Raw genomic sequence first — 22,675 nt, 5'->3', positions numbered from 1 at the left:
TTACTGGATTCATCAATTTGGGGATTTTTCTATGGAACATCCATAAAATCTACTACTGACAGATCTTTTCACAGAAAATATGTAAAATAAATAAAGAAAATTGAAAAAAAAGGAAGTTTGGAAACGTGAGATACATAGCTGCAATATTACTTGGCATGCTATTAGCAAACTCGCCAAAACAGGAGTGGCATTTGTTTTCCTTGGCACTGATTGACTTAGCAAAAAATAAGGAAGATCGTGGGAGCTAGTTTCTAGTTTGTGTATTAATGCATGTTAAAGTGTATTTAGGGATTCAACTATTAAAATAGTTGAACTCACAATATATTATGAGTTTATTGTTTTCAAATAAGTTCTCTACAGTGAGCTTATTTGTTTCCAAAGCTCCTCTGTTGAAATTAAACAACCACAGAACAAATGTCAGCCAACAGCTAATTTCTCAAAACACTCAATGGAAAAAGAAATTATTGAAAGGATGAACAAAAGACAAAACTAAATCAAATTTACGACTAAATAATGAAAACGTAAGCACGTTCAAGACTTTACTGCCTAATATTGAGATGATTAAATTTAAAAATCCTGAAGAAAAACTGAATATATGAAATGATCTAAGATACAAGTTACTACTATTGCTACTAAAATAAGATGACAGATTACTTAAAGTTACACATTACGTAATGTATATCCCAAAATTTTGATGGTTAGATCCCAATATCTTTAATTGATACTGTTTAAATTTGCCTTGAACGACATTTGGTGCATTCTACAGTGGTTTTTCCTATAATATCTTTATTTTCTGTTGCTTAGTTTTTATGGTACATGTATGAAGAAATAGCTGAACTGACTATGCTAGTGATTAGGTGATATTTTAATCGCTAATATTTTTTTCGGTAATATCCAACTGTTCATTTCACTCACAGTTAAGTAGAAGGAAAACATAATCTTACAAAAAAAAATGATTTGAAGCTATTTAATTTTTTTCACTTTATTAATGACATTGTATAAAAAGTTGAGAAGAGAAAAAAAAACATCTTAGATTTGAGACTCCGGGGTGATGTCTGGATTTTCTAAGACTGTTGCTTTTATGTTTACCTGCAGAAAATGATCTTGGCTAAGTTTTTTGTTTTTTGTCTGTGGCACATGTCGGCATCATTTCTTGTCAACACAAACCATCTCCACTCAAGGCGCACCTATTTATTTGCCGCTGTGCTCTCAACTGCATCCCCTATTAGCAGATGGTGTGTTCTGTATAATGAGCTCTTTTAACATCTGCAGCTCCACTGAAACTCAAAGGACTCGTACAGAGCAGTCATCTGCCAAACCCAAAGCCCCCGAATCTCAAATCGAGGTGAGGCGGGATTCAGATCTGCGTCAAGATCCGATCAGTCCTTTGGTTATGCTTCGCTTATTGATGAAATGTCTGTTTCTATTTGCATAATCTCACTGACAAACAAACATTAGCAGTTAAGGCTTACCTCCACTTTCCCCTTGATGGAGGGGGGGAATGAGAAACTCCATCTGCTGATAAGGACTAAGCCGAAGGGGTCGCTGGATGTAGCGGTAGATAACCTATCTCTTGTCAGTCCTATCTGAAATTGCCAACGTTAAAAGCCGCTGCGTTCGAGTAGCCGCCAAAGTGGGTTTATCCTGAGCTGATGAGCTGACTGAAAGGAAAGCTGGAAATCCTAAATGATGATGAAATTCCGTCATAAGAGCTGCCTAATCTCGGTAAAAATGTCACGTTCAAAAACACAATCAAAACGCCGGGACTGTTAGAATAAATATGCTCATGTGCCGTCTTGCTGTGAATTAGATGAGCGGATCAATATCGCTTCATGGCTGTGCTCTGCAGCGGTCACTTTCTGGAAGTTTGGCGCGGCGTACGGACGAAAAACAGAGAGGATACAGATATTCATCCACTGATAACCAAATGCTCTCCCTCACATCTGTCCTTGGATTTTGTTTAATCCGAGGGGCAAATCCTCATTGTACTATAAAAATCAAGGGTCTGAAAAGCAAATGAAAGGCTGAAAGGCATCTCTGCCGACTGGATGCCACTACCATTACCAGCCATCCCAGTGTTTATCAAAGCATTTCAGCAAAGCCTAAATAATGTAGCGTTTGAGCCAAATTCCAGCATGTAAGAAAGGAAAATTTGCATAATAATTCAGAGAAACTTAATAACTTTCCTCGGTATTAATCGTCTTTCCTGCCACTGGATTTAAAACCGGTAGAATAAAGTCCCGTACCTTTGATAATTCCTTCCACCTTACAGCGACAGTCACGTGAGGCAAACAGTTAACAACTCATTACACTCCCTCTATTGCTGTTAAATTTCACGAATGTGTGTCTTTGAGGCAAATAGACTTGAGTGCTAAGCAAGCAGACATGTCTAGGTGGAATTATAATTGCTTCGACCAAATCTCTCCCTCAGCATTTGTGATGTTTGCATTCTCTCCATATCTCTGTATGGTGAAAATGTGAAAAGCTGATGTACAGCATCTCACAGAAGTGAGTGCATCCCATGTTGTTATCTGTGTATTATAAAAAATGCTGTATACTGTATTTAGAAGTGCATCAAACTGCAGCTCATTCCTGCACTGCAGGTTTCTGATGCTTGCAACTGGGATACCGAGAGGCTAATTAATATTTTTTTTCTCTCTTTTGGACCTTTTCCTACATGCATCGGACTCTGTTTTATTCCACCAAAATTGTTTTTTTATTTTCTCCGAAGCAAATTAGTTTAGAATAATATATGAAATTAAAACAAATAAAAACAGAAAACAACAATTAAATGAAAAGGTACTAATCATACATAGACATTTAGAAGGAATGATAGATTGACAGATAGATTTTTAATCAATCTGAATAATTTGCTGAACTATTCTGCCTTTTTGGGGTTTATTAAACAACCTGAAGTTTTTTTTCTATTTTCAGATTACAGCTTCGTGTTGCCATATTCATATCATTATTCGATCATCATGGCCACTCTGGATTGATATTGTACTGGATTCTCTAGGGCACTGAAATATTTAGTTTCAGATACATTATCATGTTGAAATGCATGATTTAGTATGATGTATGATATTTAAAAACATCTTTTGTCTGATTCTCATATGCAGTGAAATGTGTTCTTTACTGCAGAAGCATAATTTCAGACTAAAAATGTTTTTTAAAACATCTAGAGAGTTTGTAAACATCTATAAATATTCTGTTCTGTATTTGGTGAAAAGATGAATGTAAATCCTTGCCAGCTTTGTTTCTCACATTCCCAGTGTAGTTTACTTATTCATCGGCGCTGGACCAACGCAGGTGAATGGATGCATCCCGGAAGCCATATCTTGACTATTTCCAGTCAACACACACCAGGCTGACTTGAATACTGTGTATTGAATAATATAATCTCACAGTGTAAGAAGATCACTGTGTTTCAGAAGATTCTTTTTAGAAAAACCAACAACTTCATCATCAGTGATTTTGCTTCCAAAGTTAGTTTATTTTAATGAGATCATAGCACAGAGGGTTGACTTCTTTAAAAATTTGATATCTTTTTCTAAAAACCGTACATACATTTTCTTTGTGTTAGTGAAATATAACAGACCTGTTTTTTATGTTTCTGTTTGAGGTTTTAGGAGATTAACTCTGCTGTTCTGGGGGTTTTTTTTTCCTGTAGCCTGGCATCTTAGTTTCCTTTGCACTGCCTTGTTTTTTTATGCTGGTTTTGCTTCAGATTAGACTTGACTGCTGCCACAGAAAATTTCACTGGTCACACAAAAGTGTTTCCAGCATATGCTTTCAAAAGTTGCAGGCAGAGTTTTGAGAAGACTTTTCCTCCACAAGTTACAACTGCTACACATTTACAAGTCAAAAACTTTCTGTCTGTATAAAAAAAGGACAGTCTTTTAATATGCTAATGGCTCTTTTAGGTGGTAGGTGAAAGCTTTTATCAATAATACAGAGGCTGAACAAAGTAGGCAAAAGATGCTTTGTTTTATCCTTTCAAGTGTCAAACATCTGATGTTGAAATTTGGAATATTGACTTTTTAAAATCTCAAAGTTAAGATAAAAAACTGCTATTTTCCATACTAATTGCAGATAAAAGACACTAAAGAGTTTATAATATTCACTCAAAATCCCTCTGACTTTATTTTAAAATAATTTAATCTGCAAAATAAATGGTGGGATGCTGGAATAATATAAAATTGACATTGGCAGGGCAAAATTCAGCCACAAAACTCTGATCAGTACATCTCTATGGCATGATTTCTTTTTTCAGGCCTGAATATTTTCTTTTTTAACGTCAAAGAGTTAACTAGTACGCTTGTTCAGCAAACACATCTCGTCTTTTTACTCAAATTCACAACTTTGTTGAGACAAGTTCACCAAACCACAAATGCTACATAAAAATGGGACTTGGAACTTTCAGAAAAATTAATATGAATACCAAGTGAAATAAAAAAGAGGCATATGTGCATATTTACTGGCGCAAACCAATTTCCCCCCTGCTGTAGTTGGAGGACAAAGGGGAAAGTCAAGAAAAGCTCTAACCTTTCGCTCCTGCAAAATGTCGTCTGGCCACTTGCAAGGTGAGAGGAGGGAGTTAAAAAAAAAAAGAGCAGCATTGTTCTTTGTTTGAGCTTACACACACAAACACAAGTAGAGTGCTGACACTAATAAGCCGCCAATGATTTTCTTAATGGTTCTCTGCTATGGAAGGGCAATTCTCATGAGGATGGTTAAAGTACTCTGAGCCGTGTGTAAACTCTCCTACTGCTCACAGACGCACACAAATGCTCCCCAGAATCTAAACTGCGACGCCACAAGCCCTCGACTGCCACCGACTTATCTTTTCAGGTCAGCTTTTGTTGCTCTGATTAACCCTTTCTGTCTATAACATCCAGAAGTAGCTCTGATGCAGTGCAACTGCTTCCTGTTCAGATACAGAAGGATTCTCTATTATCTTAAGCAAACAGCTTGGGCATGCCAAAAAGACAAACAAAGAGGCCTTTATGCTTTATAAAAAGAGCCACTTGTATGTGAGAATGCAGGTATGTCTGAATATTTTTAGCTCAGATGTCTTTATAGAGGGAGACTTTATGCAAAGTGAATTCAAACTTGCTCTAAATCCAGGGACAGGAGATAAGAGCTTCTGGTTTGAAGGTTTGCACCAAACAAACGGAGACGCACAGCAGTGACTCATAAACCAGCAATGTCTCAAAAAGCTCACATTATGTGAATCTAAAGACAGTTTTCCTTCAGAGGTCCACTAGAACAGCCTGAGCTGCTTTTTAACAGGCAATATTTTAATCATGCTTTCCCTTCGAAACGATTGAGTTTTCCTTAAAACTCTGCTTCCCAAAATGACACATTTCCTGAACATTTTTCATCTCCAAACGTTCTTAGTGCTTTTCACTTTTTTTTTTTTTTATTTAAAAAGAAAAAAAAATCTTGCCTCCCAAAAAATCTTGTGGAGGAAAATTTCAATGTGTTCTATCAGAATTTTATCTGATAAACCAAAAATGGATGGAGCTGAGTACAGGCAAACATTTACCATATTTCAGGGTACAAAACAAGGCAGCCTGGAGTATTTGCAGTAAAAAGTGTGAAAAAAATGCACACCACACTTTTTATATTTTTATTGGACAAAAATATTTAGGATTCATCTGCCTTCACAATTATGCAACACTCTGTGTTGATCCGTCAGTTAAATTATTTTATTTTCTTGTTAAGCACTTGTGGATGGATGCAAACTGCATTTTGTTGCTTTTTACTTGTGACATGTGCAATGACAATAAAGTTGAATCATATCCTATTCTATTCTAAAATCTCAATTAAACACATTGAAATTTAGGGTTGTGTCAAAAATACAAGGGGTTTTCAATGCTTTTTGCAAATAACTACAAATAATCCCATCAATGTTGAGTAACGCTAGAAACAAAAGCTATTTCTAAACTACAGGAAAACAATTTTTCAGTACACAGAAATGCAACACTTCAACTACATTACTTTTTGTTCTCACCACATATTTTTCACAAGGATATTTAGATGGACTGCTGATATTGCACAAGAGAAAATATGTGCAGCCACAAGGACACAACAGCTCTTGGATTGGCTGGCTGACTAAGCCAGAGGTCTGAGCTGAGATGTCTGCAAGTCCTTCTCACCAAAGTAGCAAATGGGCAGCGATTTTGAAAATGCATCGGAAATTGTGAAGTCGTTAAGGAGAAAGCCAGGGTGACGACTTGCTCCAAACAGCTCAGAGCTTTCTTGTAGAAGGCATGACGCGCTGAGATTTGCATTTTTACCACCTTGGACCTTGCAAACAAACAAAAAGCAAAAGTGAAACACGGCCAGAAACAACTTTGGTGTCTCAGTGAAAAAAAAAACAGAAAAACATCCTAATTATGTTCTCTTCTTGTCAATTCTCTCCTCACACAACAACCAGCTACTCCATATATTGTCATTTCCTCCGAGGCACGCCACCCGGAGCCATGAAACAGAAACTGGGAAGATATTTGGTTGAAAGGCTCTGACTGCAGAGTGAGGGAAGAGCAGGAGAGCAGAAATAGAAATAAAGAAGGTGCAGTAAAAGCAATTGACAAGAAAGCGAGAGACTGAAGCAAAAGAGCAGGTCAGCTCCAATGGCGACGGCAGCAGAGTGGAAGTGATGATGAGATGGCATGATGATGATGGTGTTGATGATTCGCCACTGTTAGGAAATCAGAGGGAAGAACGTATTATTATCACGCAGCTCAATTACACCGCAATTTCTCCCCGGCTGCGGCGGGCCTCTGTGGGGCTTCTCATTGAGTCTGATTTGGAGGGCCCGCGGCGTCTCGAGGGCCGACGAACGCTTCAGCGGCGCGGTGAGATACTCAAGGAGGTAGAGGAAGACGAGAGGGAGGGGGCAAAGCGGATGATAAAGGAGAGGAAGTAGTCAAGGTGTACAAACATGCCAACGTTAATGCCGGCATTAAGACCACATGAGCTCTCTCTCTCTCTGTCTCGGAGCTGTCGGCAGTCGGGAAAGAACAGCCGGGATGTAAATGCACCACTGATGGAGGAAAAACACCTGCACCGTAATGAGAGCGAGCTTTCCGACTTGTCCTAACATGAATACTGAAGAGCAGCTATTCAGGTGGTGAGCAGAGACGTTATGCATGCGCCGAGAGAGGAGGAAGAGGATGATTGAGATCTTTGTGTGTGTGTGTGCGTGTGTGCTGGCACGTACGTGAGTGTGTTCATGAAGGGTCTGTGAGTGCTTCTCTGATTCAGGAAGCAGAATATTTTATTATTTTAGCTATTCTGTGGGTGTTTCTTCAGGGGAGAAGGATGCTGAAGAGGTTGCTGGAGTGTGTGCGTGTTCAGATACATGTATAAATATTATGCTGAGACTATTAATGCTGTGAAATCGCATCTCAATAAGTTTGAATGTCATTGAAAAGTTCATTCTTTTCAGCAGTTCAATTCAAAAAGTGAAACTTGTGTATTGCATCGATTTTAGTGCATGCAGTCAAACATGTTTATGTTAATTTGGATGATTATGGCTTACAGCAATTGAGAACTATATTCTTACTGACACCCTTAACAAGCATGGCAGGCAAAAAAGCTGATTGTTCAGACACTACTGTAACTAAGACACATTACTGGAACATTTAGTGGGAGGAAAAAGTGCACATAATAATAATATAATTGAAGCCTTGAGAGGGTTGTGAAGCAAAGGCCATTCCAAAACTGGTTCAGAGACAATGGTACCACTGTGCTTGTAAACTGGTATGACAGCATAAAAGCTAAACAAGAAAGCTGACTCATGGTGCCGACAAGTAACCCTGATGATGATCTTTAATGCAGCACATTATCTACAACTTACAAAACATAATATACCTTCGGTCTGACCTTTTACATTCAATTCTCACTCAAACACAGCATTCAAACTTAAGACTTTTCTTGTCAAATACTGTATTGAAGAACACATAAGAGGAGGGGAGATATGAGGCAAGGAAACAAGTGAGGTAGGAGGCAAATAGGAAAGAACTAAACACAAGACAGGAAATGAAGGAGAGCCACAAGAAACAAACAAAAGAGTGGATGGGATCTAGGCAGGACACGAGGAAAGAAGACCACAAGAATAGAAAGGTGGGACAAAAAAGAAAATATGGAAGATACACAAAAGTAAGAACAATAGGAAAGAGACAAGAAAGAGAGCAAAAAGTGATAAGTGACAAAGACGTGATGAAAGTTAGTGGGCAGGCAAGGAGGGAGTAAAGGACAATATTTAAAGAGTTAAATATGGGATAAAATCTGAAATGCAAACATTTCCGTGGATTCCTATGTTCTCATCCTTCCAGACCAGGAAAACATTGACATCCAAGTCCAGACGTTTCCAGACTATAAGAACCACGGTCCACAAAAGAACCGAGATTCTGTCCTAATGGATAAATCTAGAACAATTGAGCCTTGTCTTCTGATTCTGTGCCTCTTTTCTACTGTCTGGTTGTTAACAGTCAAAGGTCCAACATAAAAATCGAAAACAAACAAAAAACTATTTAAAACATGATCTCTGTGTGATCACAGAAAAAAAGTCTTCAACGTCATACCCATACCCAAGCAATGCTAACAAGCCTTCACACCAAAAACGGGTTACCCCCCTTCCGGATTACGCCTGGATTTGAGTCAACATCGGATTTGTAGAAAGGAAGATGAGACATTTATCTTTTCTTTTCTTCTCCCCCTCAAACGCTTTTTCCTCCAGCTTTCTTCCGTCTTGCGCATACGTACATGTGCATTTCTCTCCTTTCTCTGCCTTTTCTTTTTCTCTCCCTTTCTTCTGTTCTCACTTTCTCCCTCTAATCACTGAGACAAGTCTTCTGGGGTTTCTGGTATTCTACTCCAGTGGCGATGAGGAGAGAAAAAAGGGAGGAGAAGGAAGAGGAAGAAAAGCACCGCTGTCAGTTCCTCTCCTTGTGCTCCACGGGACTGGAAGGACAAAAGCTTTCCCTGACAGGCCGGATTGCTCCTATCTCTGCCCAGCCAACATGTCATCGGCCTGTGTCTTTGCCGCAGAGCCATGTCGCCTTTTCACTTCCTGCCACAGTCCCCCTCCCCGACGCTTAAGGACAACGTAACACACCGAGATTAGTGTATGATGTGTTGAGAAAAGGAGCAGCAAGGCAGCGGCCCGTGCTCAGCGTCATTAGTCTGCGTGGGTGTGATTACAAGTTCATGTGCATTTCTATTGTACATGTGAATCAGCACGTTGCCTGTCACTGGAGCAGAATGAGGCAGAGCTGCAATGATTTCAGAGAAGAGGGCAGTCAAGCTCTTTCCCCAATGACATGCAACTATTACAGCTGAAAGACAAGCACACTCCACGCTGTCTAATGACCTGCTGCACAAAACTATTCATGGGGAATGCTGCGGGGGACGTAGCAGAGATGTTAGATTTACTATAAGTCATCAGTCCTAAAAGAAAAGCCAAAAAAAAGGAAAACGAAACAGCAAGAGAACGGATATGTGGCTGTCACTTCTAGCAACATTACCCGCAGCCTCTCATCACATCAAACTTGACAAACAACACCATAAAGGGAAAATTCACTTACATTTTATGTGCCATTACATGAAAACTGCCAGATCCCCTCCTAAATAATCCGTACTTTACAACAGAATAAGTAAGAAGCAGCATTATAATGGCGGATTGATTTTAATTGTGCTGCATGAGTGAAAGTTAGTCATGCTGTGTTTTAGTTGCAATAATTCTCATGTTTTACCATGAAATCACTTCATTCAAACAGCTCATTCTCATTCAAACTTCATTCAAACTAATTCTGAAATAAATTAGTTTGATCCTACATTTTCAGGGCATAATTGCAATGTGTAAGTATTTTTAAAAGCATAATTTACAGCTATTGAAAACCTGGTCTTGAAACCTAATTTAGGTTTGTGGCTAGATTGGATATTGGAGATTATTACAATATGAAAACCTTTGGTAAAAAAAAAAAAGAAGAAAAGAACAAAATGGTTCCACAGTATTACATTACTTAAAGAAACAGAAACGCAACATTTATTCCTTTTGCTGTCAAAACAGTGTGAGCCAATGATTAACGGAGGTAAAACAATGTTGTCATCTCAACTTATGCATCGTTTCCTATCACATTTTACCTTCCAAATAACTTTCCATTGAAATTCTACAAACTTACATTTTGTGTGTTGGTTAGTGAGTGTCCGCTGAACAACTGTCGAGTCAGCACTTTCCCTCGTAAGTGTGAACAAGATAATACAAAATATAACAAAAATATTTCTTTGATCTTGTGTTATACATTTGGAAATAAGCTATATTTATCAAACAAAAACTCTCTCTGCAAGTGGCGGGACTGCATTAATAAGAAATAGAGCGAGCGAGAGAGAGAGAGAGAGAGAGAGAGAGAGAGAGAGAGAGAGCGAGAGAGAGATGTTCTCATGGTAACAGTCCTCATCCGCTAACAGAGCTCTATTTGAAAGAATCATCCACAAACTGCGAGCAGGTAAGGAAGTAGACAAGGGCCACTTATCGTAATCAAGATACACAAGGGTTTCAGAACCTCAAAAAGTTCCCCTCATATCAATCCTATGGTTTCAAGTCCTTTCAATCAGGTCCACAGAAAGTGATTGAGTAAGTTTCTCCTTGCACTGCTGGCTCAAAAAGGGGTTGCTACACTTTTTGGCTGTTTGAAAATAAAGCCAATTACATTGTGTGATACGTTTTTTATCTGCATCTTTTTGTTAGTACCCTGAACAGTTGTACTTATATTTTTAGCTGAGGTTTTTCACACTGTGAGAATCTCCTGCCAGCTCATCCATAAAGCAGGAACTACGTGACAGAACTTAAAATCCTTGTATTTATACCGTACCATGCTCCAAATATTTCTTGGGCCACCATTTAGCTCTGCACTAAGTAATGGATCTTTATGTAAATTTCCATTTCACCACCAAAAGCCCAAACAACTATACCTCCTATCTCCTCTGTGTGTGTCTTCCAGGGCTGTCTGCTAAGCCTCTTACCTGCGAGAATATTGTCATCACCCAGTATAATATAGGTTCATTCATCTGGATGATGCATTAATAATGTATCGGAGAATGAAACCATTTGCAACGGTGGTCGCGGATGATGTGTGTGTATGTATGGGGAAAGTAAGAGGCAGGAGACATGGCTGCGCTGGTATCATGTGAGGATTGGCTGTTTGTTCGCAGAGGATATTGGACAGAGGAATGCAGATGTAATTGGTGTTAAATGTTGGGCTTTGTTGAAGTAGATTTGAGAGGATAAAAATTAACTATAGTTACGATCTTTGATTTTTACAGATCATTCATAGGAAAGGCGCCATGCTGAGGTTGGAGCGCACACAGATGCACTGAAGCACAAAAAAGCATTAAGACTTAATTGGAGAAAAATACTGGAGAATTTGTGGCTCTTCCACACATTCTATCCTATCTACAATCTGTGAAAAATCATTTTTTAAATACATTTTTGTGAGCATGTTGCTTTGCACAAGGGAAAGCAAAACTAAACTATTTCCTGCTTCAGTCATACAAGCACCAGAAAGGAGTCCGGCCACAACATGACCTGTAGCATTCACTAGAGAGGTCACTAGAGTCAGGACCTCTTTAGTCTGAGGTCATAGTTGATAGCCAGAAAACATGGAGTGCTCTTTTCTGAACTGGGGATGAGGCTTTACCTGGAGCATAGTAGTGTGCCTGTCTTGGTAGGGTTTTAGAAATTAGCAGAACATGTAACTGTGTTCTCAGCTTAGACTGTAGCCTCTGTTACCTTAGCAAGGGTTAAGCAGAAGACAACGGGGGAAGGATGTTTCAGCAACAATTTCTTGGTTCCTCTCCTTCCATTCTATGAAACTTTGGATTTCTGTCAATACAACTTATGAACAATTTGTGCATCAAGGAGAACAAAAGTCCCACTCAATTGGCCAAACATATTGGCATGTGAAGGTAAATGAATTATAACGATCTACCGAACCTTTCATCCAAGTAATCACTGCTGCATGCACTCATTTTGCAAAGACAAGTATGAATCAACTTTGTGTGCAGCTCCACATCTTGAGTGTCTTGGTTAATGATTATGGCAGAATCTTTCTCCAGAGTAAATGAGGAAAATATTCCTGTGGCGAGAAAGAAGAAGTTAAATGAGGAAGCTCTTGATTTACTGATCCATTTTCAAATGTTTTCAACTGCAGTTAAAATAAATTGAACAAGAACCAAGAGAACATGTGCCAAACAATAGATGGACAACAAGAACCTTAATGTCTTCTCCAGAATCTAGTAACACCGTTCTCCATATATACATGAAGTTACATAGTAACTCCATATGGAGCTCAAAAATACCTTTCTTTACTTCATGTTCCTGTTCCATATTTATGGAGACCTAGAAAATACTTCAATAACTCTCCAATCTGGACATAAAGTCTGTAAAATCACATTTTTCCACAGTTTCTGCTAAAACCAAAACTCTTACATATTTTTCTTCCTCTGGAAAATGGCGAGCACAATTTATTTGTAAAAAAAACCTCAAACTAAGAAGACTAGCAGAAGTCCTTCTCACATGTGCAACACAGACCACGTTAATCCAAGCAGAATAACTGCACACACCCTCTGCCGTTAAACCCTCGACACACAGTTTTTGCTCCTAACTCGATGCTGCAGTTATCCATTTGCCCTATTAACCATAATATGGTAATGGAACTTGCTCCGCTCTCATCGCCCAGGCGGGGAGTCAATATAATTGACCGGACTGTGTGAGTCACTCCCCTGTGTTTTCTGTTTGCAAAGACATGCGTAGTATTTTCAGCAGCGTAACACCTGTTGAATGGCTGTTGTCTCATTACACAATGACGGCAAAGAAGCGGAGGAAGACGGGAAAAAGGAGTCTTCCGATACTGCGAACAGATGGCATGCATGCATGGTGCACTGTAGAGTCCATTCAGCACCTGTGCTGCACAATGGGCTTAGCAGGGAAGTCTGTGGCTTGTTGTGTTGGAGTTGCTTTGGATACTCCGTCGGTGCTCTTCTGCACATCATTTCACACACTCAGGATTCCACGCCGACACTGACAGTTTTCATATTAGTGGCATCGGCTTAGCAAAGTAACATGACAGGGGTTTTGCATTATGGTAATGATAAAATGTTTTTCCTGTTGCGGCACGAAGGACTATGACATGTGTACAAATTACACTTCAGCAGGAAAGTATTTTAGGTTTTCAGGGAGTCTCTTTCAAGTCTCTCAGGTGCACACTTCTTCCTTTAGATCTGAATATGTTCCCAACCTCTCTCTCAGGCTAATGGCACTTGAAAAAGAGGCTCTCTGTGTTAAAAATCACAATACGGTTTTGATGGATGGGCAGGCTGCACTCCACTCTTCTCCTTATTGCAGATTTTTTTGCAGAATAACACGTTATTGTTGTAAAGATTGGGCCATTAAGAGTTTTTAAATCAGTCTCCTTCGGGAGTTTTTTCAGGGCCGTAATCATGTGTGTATAAAGGTTTGTTTAAAGCAGAACAGCTCATGCTCACGTCTGAACGATTTACTTTTTGGGAGAGCCAATTTAAATGCCAATTACCACACCGAGAGTGGCTTTGATGTATTACGAAACCCAGCGCTGACAGTGACTGGTGCATGCAGCAGAGCAGGAACAAACGGCACCCCAGGAATGGCAGTGTGAGAATGAAGTGGACTTGACGTGTGGAGAAGATGGGGGGTGGGGGGAAGTAGCTTTATTACAGTGTGAATGAAAGCCCTTTCACGACAAATGAAAACGCTGGCCGTTAAATAATGACACCATTAAAAATGTCACACCAGACAATGGCGGGCTTTTGTTTCACTTTAGTGAACTACGTTGCACAGGTTGGATCTGCCACCGTCAGTGAGAAGTAACAAATTGCTCAAATAATTGGAGACGAATGATGATTAGCCTAATATTAGGCTTTGTTTGCAGGATTCAGATTCTGCCTCAGTGGAAGAGTGGGCGTGCACAAACCACAGAGCCTTTGTTGGCTGGGCAAAAAGGCAGATAAGGACGCTCAAACAAAGTTTAATGCTGTCTGTTTAAACAGATAAGATGTCAATTCATTTCAATTTACAATTGACTCTGAAGAAGCATCTTCTAGCATAGATGGCATAAACTCAGACTTGAGCAGAAATACAGCAACTTGGGATCCATATTGTTCCTTATACTTGTATGATTAAATCACCCAGAGGAAAACGTTTTAGTATTTTTTGGGTTGTTATCAAAATATTCAATATTTCATTATAATTAATGCTAAAACATTTTCTAAATTGGCTTTATCGGGGACAATATAAGCCGTCCACTCCCAAAATCTTAGAAATAAGAGTCAATTTTATTATTGCCAGTAGTAAAACAAGTGATATTAAAGGTCCACTATATTATGCTTCCTTGAACAAGCTGTGGGATATGTCTGTGGGCTGTACAAAGCATGTTCATAGCATCTAATACACAAAATTATTCTCAGATATTGAGATTTCACCTGATCAGTTCTGCCTGTTTTGAGCTCCTTAAGAAATGTGCTGTTGCATAATCACCAATGCATCCTGGGTAATGCTGGACAGTACGTTTTGTTGTAGGATTAACTGATAAGCGCGAAGCAGAACTGGAGCTTCTGCATCATGGCGAGTTGAAAACCTGTCCATCACCAATTTACGAATGAGCTGTTGGCCAAGCCCTCCTAACTCAGTGTTTACATTAGCACCTCCTCAAAATGGCTACAAACAAACACAGAGTAGTACAATCTTACATCTTTAACCCAAAGCAGAAACAAAAACACAATAATTCAGCACAAAGCCTATGTTTTTGCACAAATGCAACCTTTTTTAAAAAATATGTTTGCGAGGTTAGACAGAGGAGTAGCATTTAGCACACCGTTAGCAAATGCGAGCTGACAAATTATTTTCGTGCAGAACAACAATGCAAAACAAACACATCGTTATGGACTTACATCGTCATCATCTACAGAACTGACGAACAGCAGACACAGAACCTTCCTCCAGTTCAGTCACGACTTTTGGTAATTGCTGCCATGTAGTGTCTGTAGTTTTCAAAGGACTCCTTCCTAAACTGATTTGCATAAACTTCAACTTTCTTTGACAATTTCACAAGTAAAAAACAAATTGTATCGTTTGCTCAACATCACAACAAATATCGTACTGTGAGCAGAATATCGCATATCGTGAGATTAGTGTATCGCTACTGCGCTCCTGGGTATGCTGCTGAATACATCACTGAGGTTTTTCTTTTATATACTAAATTGTTGTTGTATTATCAACTTGTTATTAGCGTAACACTAATTAACTCAATAAAATCATCTCACTATGACTTTTTTGTACTGTGAAAACCAAAGTGTGCTGGAGTCTGAGTTCATGTCTAACAATATTCAATATTTTTATACTCCATTTGAGCAGTATAATGTTCTTCACTTTCCATTAAAACCTGACCTACCTTTATTTTATCCAGAGAAACAATGGGACAGATGAAAACCTGTGTGTGCACTTGGGAGTGTTCATTCAGCGGTAGACAGATTGTGAAGCCGAGATCAAAGTACTTACACTACAACCTTTCTATCTTCTGTGAGACTATTTTTTGTTATCAAGTGTTTAACTTCTGGTGCTAACTGAAATTATGACGGGAAATATAAACTGATTGTACATATTTAAAAGGTAGATTTTTCACATCACACATGAGACATCTTACTGTCATGTAATTTGACGGTACAACTGTTGCATGAAAGTCCAAATATTCAAGGACATTCACACAGTAGACCAAAGCAATTTACCCATGGAAGGCCGAAATGATCATTTTCTTAGAGGAAACATGGTGTATATGCATTTGTCAGCGTGACTCAGTGCTGTGATCACAGACATACCGGGATGAATCATTTTGTGAATGCGGCTTGAGGATAAATGGTTATTGAAGCATTGAATGTAGACTATGCATTTTTAAAACTAACAATAATCCTTGTATGTTAGGTTCTTTCAATCAATCTATTAATGTTAATTTTGTCAGTCTTTGAGGACACTTGCTCCTATGAGTTCTATTTGCCTAAAAATGTAAATCCATGAATCTATTTTACTCTTATTTTTCAGTATAGGCTGATGGATACAATTGTTCAGTATGTTCAACTCTCACAATGGAGGCTATTTGATGATACAATCTCTTTTCTGCAGCAAATATCACTAACAAATCTGAATTAAGTGTCATCATCAAAATATAAGTGTGCTAATAGATTCTAAGCACAAGTGTGCCAACGTAATATTTAACATCTAGTATATTTTCTTTCTTTCTAAAGCAAATTAGTGTCAAGAATGCCAAATATTTTTGGAAGCACAGAGAAGAAAGAGAAAAAACAGGAAAAAGAGGATGCTTCACAGGCAGTCTGAGCTTTTTCCCATCTACTTGGATTCTGTAGGTAGAACAAAAGAACGGGAGAAGTTGTGAAGGCTTATGTTTTCTGCACCGTTTTAGAATCATAGTCTGCCTGTAGTTTTAACAATGGCAGCCGAGGAAGTGAATGAAGCCGTTCAGTCCATGCTGGCAACGCTTCCAACTATTGAATTAACATCAACAGCCATCTCTTTCAGCTCGAGACTTCTCGCTTTGCAGTGGAACATGGTTGTTTACAGCTCAGGCGATATCTGGTAAGCTTCATTGCATCAAATGACACATTTCACATGTCACAGCCAATAGCTAATGATTGAGTAACATTTGAACAGAGTCCACGCCTCCACCGAACAATTATTTCTCAGTCGCCAAGAGCCCAGATCCTCTGGATGAAGCAAATAGCGTAGGACACGGGGCTGGATTTTACCAGGCCACTGAGCTGTTGGCATCATGCATATTTCTTCCTGACTTTAACTAGTAAAAAAAATCACATTATTCTCAAAAATGAATGGTTTTTATATTATTTTCTCAATTTCTTCTCTGGCAACTTGTCCCCGGTGTTGGTGTGTCACATTTATTTGACTTAAAGAAACAGTTTAGGACCGTGGTAGCGGTTTCCGTTGCTCTTTGTTCAGACATTTGTAGCCACTTGGGAAAAGCCACTGAAGACATAAGATACTAGAACGGGATCAAGCAGAGCTTCACTCAAAAAATACACAGCATAGTGTAGTATATGATGAAGAGGAATTATTTACCATATCACCACACCCAGGTCGGATTAGCACCAGGCCAATAGAATCAATAACTATAATAAGACCTGTCTGACAACATGAAGTAGGTTAAAAGATTTAAAAGAAACAGACGATGTCCAAATCAGAAACAAACCCATGAACAGATTGAAAACAAAGTTTTGTTGAAAGAGTTACAAAGATAGTGATAAATCTTTGAACCATTAGGTTTGTGTTTCTTAATATTCATATCAACAGTCAAACATGGTAATGGTAGTGAAACTGATGTTGACCTATAATGGAAATCCTGAAGGCGAATGTCTTTCCATCAGCTTGTGAGCTTTATTGAACTCAAGCATACTAATGCAGGTAGAAAATTAAATATACAAATGAACATTTTTGAGTAATCTAGTCAAACTCTGGATATACTTCCCTCTGTCATATTATGGCATGATCTTAAAAAGGTACAATAATAATAATAATAATAAGAAGAAGAATAATAATAATAATAATAATAATAATAATAATAAGGTACAAAAATCTGCATGTATTCAAAGAACAGTGCTGGTTTTTCTCTGGATTCAGTCAATGAGCCATTCTTCTCTGAGACAAATCCTTCACCTTATAAGTGTCTGGCTGAGTGTGCTGTGGCATGAGAAAAAACTTCCTAATATCATAAGTTGTAGTCGCTTGTAGTTAAGGCAGACATGTGTCATTATTATACTGCAGAAACAGTTAAAAAGAAGAGTTAACTTCACATGGAGCAGATGGCTGATGATGCCTTTACTGCCCTAGGAGACCATTTGGAAAACTTGATGCAATGGAAAACATGTACATCAGGGGTAATGTTGCACGTTTTACCATGACTAAGAGGAGAAATCTTAACAATGGGAGTGAGCCTGAGCTCCTGCTACGCCTGGGAGAGGGGGATCATGACAGAATGTGAGTGGAGTGCTGGGACAGATGGAAAGAAAATGCTGATGGCCAGATGTGTAGACTTTCATCGCTTTTCCTCAATCTGCTGCTGAGGGCATGTTTCTCTTTCTTCACGCACACCCTTACAAGCCTATTAATAACAATTGTGACATTAACTCTTGTAACAAATGGATGTGAGAATAAAGACGACAGGCTAATTAATAAATATGGAACTTTTAGGGGATGATAAATACTCAACAGGTAGTCAAAGCATGTGTGAAAACACAAACTCTACACACACTTCAAGGAGTAGTTCCCTAAAAACAACACCAACAAAAAAACAAGAAATACGCTCGAATGACAGCTGTGGCTTCTGCCTGCTGGGATGACACATCTGAAGATCTGCATAATTTTTCCATGTAACACCAGTTATCGTGTAGAAATGGTGCCTTTTGTCAAAGTCTAGCTCCTGGCTCATTCTGTTCTGGATCGAATTGCTCAGAAACTTTCCTCAGATGCATGGCCTCATATAGCATCAGTTGGCACTCAGGAGGCAGTCTTACACAAGGCAAGGCGGCCTTGCCAACTCACAGAGATGCACTCAGACATGCATGCATCTCATAATTAAAGAGGGAATGAAAACACGGTGATTAGGTAGGAGAAGGTATGTGGAGGTTACAGAACTATACAGTGCAGAGTCGTCTAATCTGCCCCTTCTGGGCTCGTATCAGTGCAAATTTAAATTCTTTGTTAGAGACGTTCCAATAGTCAGTCAGAAATCAACATCGGCTAATTTCCTGTTGATGAGCTCTGATTAGAGATCAGCAGGTACAGATTATAAATCATCTGTCAATGTTTCCTTTATTGTCCGTAAATTGTTGGAAAGTGACATATTAAAATTGTATTAGAGATAAATTAATCAATCGCCAGAGTCAAACAGCCAAGTTTTGACTTAATGTATGCGTTAATTTGACGCATACATCTTCTGTAATCTTGAATTTTCTTCAATTTGTGTGCCATTCAAAACTACTATATTTACCACAGAACATGAACCACATTTTTTCCTTCTTTATATAATTCCTAGAATTAATGACAGGAATCGGTAGATCAGATCTGAAAGAAACTGATATTGACATGGCAAAGCCTGGTTGGTTTCTCTCAGCCACAAAGAGATTTGACAATTTGATGTTCTGCGATGACCAAAGCGCCCACATCTAATAGATGAAAAGAGGTGATTTAACAACAAAACGCAACTGGATAAGTTAGTGCGGATGCAGCACGAAAAGGTTCTAACGTGACTGATCTGGAGTTGCTGTTATGTAATTCATGTAATTCAATGCAGCGCATCATAACAACACCCTGATGTCCTGTAATTTCTCCTGATTTCCCTCAAGATCCGAATGAAGAGTGGACTGGTGTATCAGATAAATCCACACCACTATGTAACGCCATACACAACAAACTGCGTTGCACTTTGTTATCTGACTGCTTTTAATCTGAACCAGCATTAACTTCATCAGTAACCCGATCTACAGCAGCTCGGCTGTTAGGTCAGACCGCACTGGCCAGCCTTCGCTTCTCTGGTGCCTAAGATGACCCTGTCGCCAGTATCACTTGGTTCTTCGCTGTCCCCTGTGTTATGATTCAAGTTTTTATCTACATCAATGTGCAAGAAGAAGTAATGCAGACGTACTTTGGTTATCTGAGGATGCAATGTCAAGTCTGATGTATGATCGGATAATTTTTTTCATTTCTTGCGTTTGTCTGTAAAGCCTGGGGAAGAAAACGAGTGCTGCTGGTTGAGTTTAAAACTGTAATGGTGTTTGTGTGGAGCATGTGATTTGTATGCGGCCATCTTGTTTTGTACGTGGCGGGTCGTATGAGTCCATGTGGCCTAGGCGCCAGAGGTGCATGTCACTTAAATACAATTAATTTTTCAGTCTAGAAGTGATGTTTTAATAATGTGATATAAAAATTCATTAGATTTAAGGAAGGTAGTCTATTGTACAGATGCTAACATTTCAATGGAGCCTGTCTACAAGTTATCATTAAGCAATTTTATTAAATGCCAATAAAACAGACATTAGAATGAATGACAGGGTTTCTGAGAGATTCTGTAAGTTAACTTTGAAACTTTTCAGAACTTTTGTGACATGTACTATTTATATTTAAGGATATCATTAATTATGAGAAACAGCTTACTCCTTTAATTGCTTAACTTACAAAACAGTCAAAACAAGTTAAATACTCAGCTACATATTGTTTTACTAACTAATGAAATTCCTTTTTTGAAGCCCAATCTAGTGTAACATACATGTCTACTGAGCTTATAACGACATACAGAGAACATTTCTACTGTGATTGCCAAAATATTTAGTTGTTTAAATTTTTTCCTTATTTAACAAAAAAAAGACCTTTGAATCCTAAAATATCATTTTAAAAGTTTGCTTTGGCAAATAAGACAGCACATAAAGGAACCACTAGAAAGGAATTTAAAAACTAATAAAATGCGCCGTTACAAAATGTCACTGGAAATATCCCAGAACTAAAATGAGACCAAAGAAACAAGCAATACATCAAAACAGTTCAATTATTTGCATCCAGATATTTAGTTCTCTTACATGTTTAACATGTGTTTAAATTTGCTGAATGAAACAAGTTCCTTTATGTTCTGGAGTTGATTACACAGATAAGCGGTAAGCAGGGAGAGAGGCAGCATCCAATAAACCAGCTTGATTTACTGCTAAAAATAGATGAACTATGAAGCAATAAATGAATAATCCATATTCAACATACTACTTGACCAAATTTAAGACCCAGTACTGGAAATCCGGAGGGACCGGAGACTTTTAGCCCCCTGGGTTCAATTCATTTTCAGCTCCACCTTTGAGAACTGGAGTTGTCAAAAAGTAGAGTTATTTAACCTATCTCAAATATGCAAATAAAATAGACATCAACTTGCAAAGAAAGAGGAAAGAACAGCATTATGATATGAGTGATAGGACCCAACAAATTGAAAGGACACAGACTGCTCAGTTTCATGTTCAAAGCATATGAAAGACTTAAAGAAAAAAATTAATTTCATCCAAAACAGCCAAACAGCCCAAATTTATGCAATTTGCAGCAAAACAACTTGTTAGGAAATTAAAAACAAGTCAGCAAAAGTCAATGGACTGGATGGAGCTAACAGATTTTTTAAAGCCCAGCAGAAACTGCAGTATTAGCTGATTTGTTCATATATGTATGAAGATTTGCCCTCATATTTTCCTTGAGGACTCTAATTCCTCTGCACTCATCAAAACCAACCCTGCAAATTAGGTTGTGTTTCAGTTTGGCATTGCCCAGACAGTGCTGCTGAGCGGTGCATAAACTGTTGACTTGAACTACCAAATAGACCCTGACAGGTATAGACTACAACCCCAGACAGTGGCTCTGCTGTCCAGGCATCTTCACAGCTGCTATCTTGTGAAAGGATTTTTTTTTTCTTCCCCTTTCTCTCTCCCCTTTGCGCCCTTCCCTGCAAACACACTGCCCTGGAGTGAACTGATTTCACTCTGCTTTGGCATTTCTTCTTCTTTTTTTTCCTATGGAGAAAGGAAGTCTGCCGTTTATTCTACAGACGCACTGGATGACTAAAAGGGAGCATGCTCGATCAAAAATTTATTCAGAGGCCCTGCAGAGCGATTGTCTCCACAAAAAAAAATAAAATAATAATAATAATAAATTAAAAAAAAAAACAACCAGGGATCTAAGCCGAAGATGTTTTATCCAGCCTGCATCCTCCCCTCCTCCCCCGATCAGGTCCTTCACACCGAGCATAAGAGGCGACCACACGGTCACAGCGCTGCTGTCTTACCGGCTGCTGTATGTGGCGAGACGTCCCCCTCCCCGGCGGAGGAAGATGCTGCCGCTGCCCGGGCTGCTGCTGCTGCTGCTGCCGCCGCTGCTGCTGCTGCTGCTGCTCTCCGCGCTGGAGGTACTCGCTGCCGGCGGCTCTGCTGCCCGCCACCCGGTCCCTCTTCTCTCGCACGCTGGAGCCTGCGTTTTCTCGCTCCTCGCCGGAGTCGAGGGAGCTGAAGTTCCACACGATGAGGGTCTGCACCAGCAGCACGGTGAGGGCTGCGATCAGGGCGGACCGAGACCGACGAGCCAGCTTGCGAGCACAGGCGCCGCCGACCATGTTCGCACGCCGCGCTGCAACAGAGCTGGAGGAGCGTCTGTGGCTCTGAGCGAGCAGGGGAGACGGGATGAGAAGAGTGGAAGTATTGAGGGAGGCAGAGGAGGAGGAGGAGGTGGTGTTAGTGGAGGGAGGCTGAGCTTTATGGTGGCGGTGGAGGCGAGGAGGAGCGTCGGGAAGGAGAGACTGGGGGGCCACCGTGTGGTGAAACCCGACAGAAGTGATGCTCCAGGCGCTCGGAGTCCACTTCCAGTTCAATCTCCGTGAGACGGAAATTAGTCCACGTTTTAATCTACCAAAAGGAGAATTTGGATAATATCGCATACGTCCAGGTAATTGCAAATATGGAAATGTTCACTTTGCGTTATTAGAAGGCAGAAAATTGCAGAATTACTGGGCCTGTAGGGCTTCTTGACAGACAA

At 39.4% G+C, this 22,675-nt stretch overlaps 1 protein-coding gene across 1 annotated transcript in view; it reads right to left on the bottom strand.

Moving 5' to 3' along the window:
* The window catches only part of LOC129367002 (xylosyltransferase 1-like), a 95,497-nt gene extending 73,168 nt beyond the window's left edge, over positions 1-22,329 (bottom strand). Inside the window, exon 1 of the mRNA XM_055041182.1 lies at positions 21,933-22,329. Coding sequence (XP_054897157.1) covers positions 21,933-22,256 — 324 coding nt within the window. The 5' untranslated portion in view covers positions 22,257-22,329. The remainder of the gene's footprint in view (positions 1-21,932) is intronic.
* Positions 22,330-22,675: the final 346 nt, after the last annotated feature.

Source organism: Poeciliopsis prolifica, unplaced genomic scaffold (assembly GCF_027474105.1).
Source record: "Poeciliopsis prolifica strain line A6 unplaced genomic scaffold, Auburn_PproV2 SCAFFOLD016, whole genome shotgun sequence".
NCBI classification, from domain to species: Eukaryota; Metazoa; Chordata; class Actinopteri; order Cyprinodontiformes; family Poeciliidae; genus Poeciliopsis; species Poeciliopsis prolifica.
Note: the sequence above shows the minus strand (reverse complement) of the source record. Positions and strands in the feature narration are given on the sequence as shown.